This window comes from Rhincodon typus, chromosome 32, assembly GCF_021869965.1.
Source record: "Rhincodon typus isolate 14 chromosome 32, sRhiTyp1.1, whole genome shotgun sequence".
Classification (NCBI taxonomy): domain Eukaryota; kingdom Metazoa; phylum Chordata; class Chondrichthyes; order Orectolobiformes; family Rhincodontidae; genus Rhincodon; species Rhincodon typus.
In genome coordinates this window covers 7,403,081-7,407,862 of record NC_063363.1, presented here as the reverse complement: position 1 = coordinate 7,407,862, position 4,782 = coordinate 7,403,081, and the positions used below count along the sequence as shown (strand labels likewise).

General features: G+C 41.5%; 1 protein-coding gene across 1 annotated transcript in view; it reads left to right on the top strand.

Annotated features, from left to right (window-relative positions):
- The window catches only part of LOC125486752 (ATP-binding cassette subfamily G member 4-like), a 49,928-nt gene extending 45,705 nt beyond the window's left edge, over positions 1–4,223 (top strand). Inside the window, exon 3 of the mRNA XM_048615687.1 lies at positions 4,164–4,223. Coding sequence (XP_048471644.1) covers positions 4,164–4,195 — 32 coding nt within the window. The 3' untranslated portion in view covers positions 4,196–4,223. The remainder of the gene's footprint in view (positions 1–4,163) is intronic.
- The last annotated feature ends 559 nt before the right edge of the window (positions 4,224–4,782 follow it).

Sequence of the window (4,782 nt, the reverse complement as noted above, 5' to 3'; positions counted from 1 at the left end):
GAAGGCTGACGTTTCTGGTCTGGAACCTTCTTTTCTGGAGAAGGGTCCAGACCCGAAACGTCAGCTTTCCTGCTCCTCTGATGCTGCCTGGCCTGCTGTGTCCATCCAGCTCCACACTGCGTTATCTCAGATTCTCCAACATCGGCAGTTCCTACTATCATTGAATCTTCCTTTTGTACTAGGTGTGGTCCCAATCAGTGAAGATTTCACACCAACTCCCAGCCCCGCGATTCCCCATTGACTGCTGCTGTTGCTAGGACTTCTTGATGCTACACTCAGTCAAATCTGGCCTCTGTGTCCAGGGAGGTCACTCTCTCACTTTTGCACGTTGTAGGTCAGGCCACAGCATCTGCTGCTGGGTGTGTGGAGACCTATCCCAACAGAGCTCACTGGTGGGAATGGCTTGATGTCAGCTTCGCTATCACTAGCCCCTTGGTCCACAGCATCACCTCAATAGGATTGGCTGAGATTGGGCCCTAGGACCTCAGAGGGCTTTGCCAATAAACAAATGACTTGCTTCTTACATTCATGTGAGCCCTGGTGAAAATAATATCTAGACGAGTTGTTGCTGTGCGTGTGAATTAGCAGGTGTGACAAGAAGCAGATTAAGATTGTGGGTGTGAGCACTTAGAAGAAAGTGAATTGAAACCATAAACAGATGAAAAGGCAAGAGTTCTGGAAATGAGCCTGTAAAGTATTTTGTTTTTTTTTCAAATTATATTTGTGGCCTAGTGTTAAATTTGATTGGATGCAGCCCAAAAATGATTTGCATACCTTAGTCAGTTTTCAAAGTTGTTTTTTAATATGCATTCTACCCAAAAGTGGTATAGATTTTAATGATCACTTGTGAAATCTGATCACTTTGCATTGTGAAGTGGGAAATAAAGCTTTATGTTTGGGTTCCAGGTTGAAATTTTGACCTGCTTTTCGCTGTAGATGAAGGAAGCAGGAGCGTGATGGGAGAGCTGTGTCACCAATTAACCCCCTCTAGTAACTTTAGCATTGAATAGTGTGGTCATGAATCCAAGCAAAACACTCCATATAAATGCTTCAGACAAAGGATTGCAGCTGCCCTTGCCAGAGAATCATGTACAGTTTCTACTTTGATAAATTCATTCTGTTTTACTTAATCCCTTTGGGAATTAACAATTATGAGTAAAATGTGTGAGAAGGAAGTGTAGGTTTCTCTTGACCACTGTTGATGCCCACATGATTTTATAGTCAAACTGAAAAGAGACACACTCCTCAAAGATATTTTTCTAATTAGCCTGTTTAAGAGATGCTATTTCACCTCTGGCGCAGGGGGTCTTAGAATGTAGGTCTCCTGACTCATAGGTAGGAACACTACCACAAAGATTTCTCCACAAATAATTCTGATTATAGGAACATAAGACATTGGAATGCAGGACATAGACGCAGGAGTAAGCCATTCAGCCCTTCATATCTGCTGCCCCATTCAATAAAATCATGGCTGATCTGGTTGTGGTCTCAGCACCACTTTCCTATCTGCTGCTTTATGACCCTTGATTCCCTTGTCTATCAAAAACAGATCTAATTCTGCCTTGAATAAATCTGTGATCAGGACAAGGGCATTCCATGAGTAGTGGCCCCCTAAGAGAGATTTTTCTTCTCATCATCCCTAATGTAGACAATTATAAGGATCATCAATGGATGCTTCTTTAACTTTGAATTTCATTATCCACAGCATTATCTGGACTGGTACACTCCAGGAGTTCCCCTTTTCAAACAATTTGGCTTCTCTCATTTGCAATGCGACCGAACCTCTCCATTGGTCTGGATGGAACACAAAATGGCTGTTGAGTGTGGTTCTCTGGCAACCGCCTACTCGTCCAAAATTAATTAAATATATGAAGCCTTTTGCAATACGGAAGTATTGCTATTCTGTATGATTTATCCCATATTTCTATGATGAGGCTAGAAATGTGTTTATGAACTCAAGGGATTTTTTACCAATAAGATCTCTGTGGATTTTTGCCAGGTTGTAGTAAAATCCCAGTGTCTACTTAGTCCAAGAGTTATTTATGCAAGTTCACTTGCTATTTGATCAAGTTAGAGCAACTTGCTCAGACATCAAATGCAATAAAGAAAGACTCGCATTTATTTGCCATCCATTGCAACCACAAGATGTCCACAGTTCTTTACAGCCAATGAAATGTAGTCACTGCTGTAAAGTAAGAAACGTGGCAACCAATCTGTGGACAGCCAGGTCCTATGAACAGGGGAATACAATAATGGACAAATAATCCTCTTTTGCGTGTTGTTGGAGAATAAATATTGACCAGGGTATGAAAGATAACCTGAAACAAAAACACAAATTGCTGGAAAAGCTCGGCAGGTCTGGTAGCATCTGTAGAGAGTATCAGTTCTGAGGAAGGGTCACTCAACCCGAAACGTTAACTCTGATTTCTCTCCACAGCTGCTGCCAGACCTGCTGAGCTTTTCCAGCAGTTTCTGATTTACAGCATCGCAGTTCTTTTGATTTTTATGAAGGATAACTCGCTCTGTTGCATGGCGCCTCTTGTGCCCGTCTATGGGGGTAGGTGGTGCTTCTGTTAGATGTGACATCTCAACAACGAAACCTCTGACAATCCAACAGTTCTTGGCTTTTGTGCTTTAGTTTCTGGAACTCAAAGCTGCAGACTTTGTACTCGGGAAGTCATATTACCTACTGAAGCATGATTGGCACCAATGTCAGAAGTTCAACAGCTGTATTTGTTTTCAGTTATGTTGATGACAAACTGCGGATTTTTAAATAGCGCCTGACCGAAATATTGCCTGTTGATCCAAGCTAGGTGAAGGGTGAAGGGTAAAGGCTCAATGCATAATGCAGTCATATTTTCTCATCGGATGTTGTTGTCACTGGCATGGCCAGCATTTATTGCCCATCCTCAATGTCCTCTGAAGGTGGTGGGAAGCTGCCTTCTCAAATACAACTGAGCGAGTGGTTTGCTCGGGTATTTCAAAGGGCCATTAAGAGTCAACCACATTACAGTGGGTCTGGAGTTGCATATACAGTAAAGGCACCAGTTTCCCTTCCTAAAGAACATGAGTGAACCAGTTTTAAATTGATAAATAAAGGTTTATTTCATTTAAAAAATAACTTACGGGTGCTGAAGATCTGAAACACAAACGGAAATTGCTGGAGAAAGTCAACAGGTCTGGCAGCATCCGTGGAGGGAAAGTAGAGTTAACACTTCAGGTCCAGTGACTCTCTCCTAAATGCTGCCAGACTTGCTGATTTTTTTTTTTTTCCCAGCAATTTCGGGTTTTGTTGCATGGTTCACCTCAAGGTCATCATGGAGACTACCTTTCAATTTACAATTTCTTTTAAAATAGGCTTTAGTTAAATTTAACCAGTTGTCACAGTTGGATCTGTGCACCCATCCCCGGAATATTAACCAATGTTAACCCAAGAATTTTACTTCTATACCACTAAAGCCTGAGCTGCCACTGATTTTTACTGGTATAAACACCTCACCTACGGTACCTCACTGGTTGCTTCACCAGCCTAGGGTTTGAGGCTTCATGGGAGGGCATTCGGCCTGTAATTGTAATTAGGAGCATTGGCTTGTGAAGAAAAACATTCGCTGTGTAATGATCAGGAATGTGTTGCCTACAATCGTAAACTGTTAGAATGGGCTTCCAGTGTGCAAATTGGTTGTTGCATTTCCTGTTTAGAGCCTCTGCTGTGCAATTCCTCAAGTGATCGATGAGAACGGGCCTGCCAGGGATAAGTATTATCCATGGAAGAGGAAAAAAATTCTCCTCAAGACTTTCAGACTTAGAAAAAGGGAAATCAGAAACAAGATTTAAGGAGAAGAAGTTGCAGGTTTAGGAGTACAATAGCAAAAGAAACAGACAAATTGGACAGTTCTGTCAAAGATTTGACACAGGAGTGATGGCCTCCTTTCTTGTGTTGGTTGTCATGGTAGTCGTAAAATATGGCTATCTTTTTACAACATCGGATATTAATTCCTGAGACCTTCCTGGACTAAAATGGTTTATAAAAAGTAAGAAAAATGGACCTGATCGTATCTGCAGTAATCACCTGATAAAACTTTCTGAATTGAAGTTACCAATCACCAGAGTCAGGTGTCAAGAAATTTGCAACTCCTCTTGTTTTGATTTTCCTTGTATCATAGATTACACTGGTGGATATGAAAGGATTGCCTGAAACTGTCAAGCTTAGAAAGAAAATGTAGTACGACTCTAGAACACACAAATGAAGCAAATTTCAGTCACTGTTTTGCAGAGTAAAAGAAAGAAAATGGATTGATGATAGCAAGGACCAGAAGAATCTCTTGCTGTTCCCTTCTAGTCACCTTGAAAGCCAGTACAGGTATTAAAACAAGTTGAAGAAACATCCATTCATCAATAACTTAAAAAGTTGACACATGTCTTGTATCCTCAGGAACAGTGAAATCACCTGAACAGTCATCAGGTCTGGCAGCATCTGTGAAGGAGAAAACTGAGTTAATGTTTCGGGTCCGCTGACTCTTCCTCAGAACTGATGGTGGCTGGGAAAACGTCAGTTTATATGCAGAAAATACTGACCTCAAAAACTGATGTTTTCCCAGCCACCACCAGTTCTGTGGAAGTGTCACTGGACCCGAAAAGTTAACTCTGTTTTCTCCTTCACAGATGCTGCCAGACCTGCTGAGCTTTTCCAGCAACTTTGTTTTTGTTCCTGATTTACAGCATCCACAATTCTTTTGGTTTTTACCTGAACAGTCATGTTCTCCGGTTTAACTATAACAACAC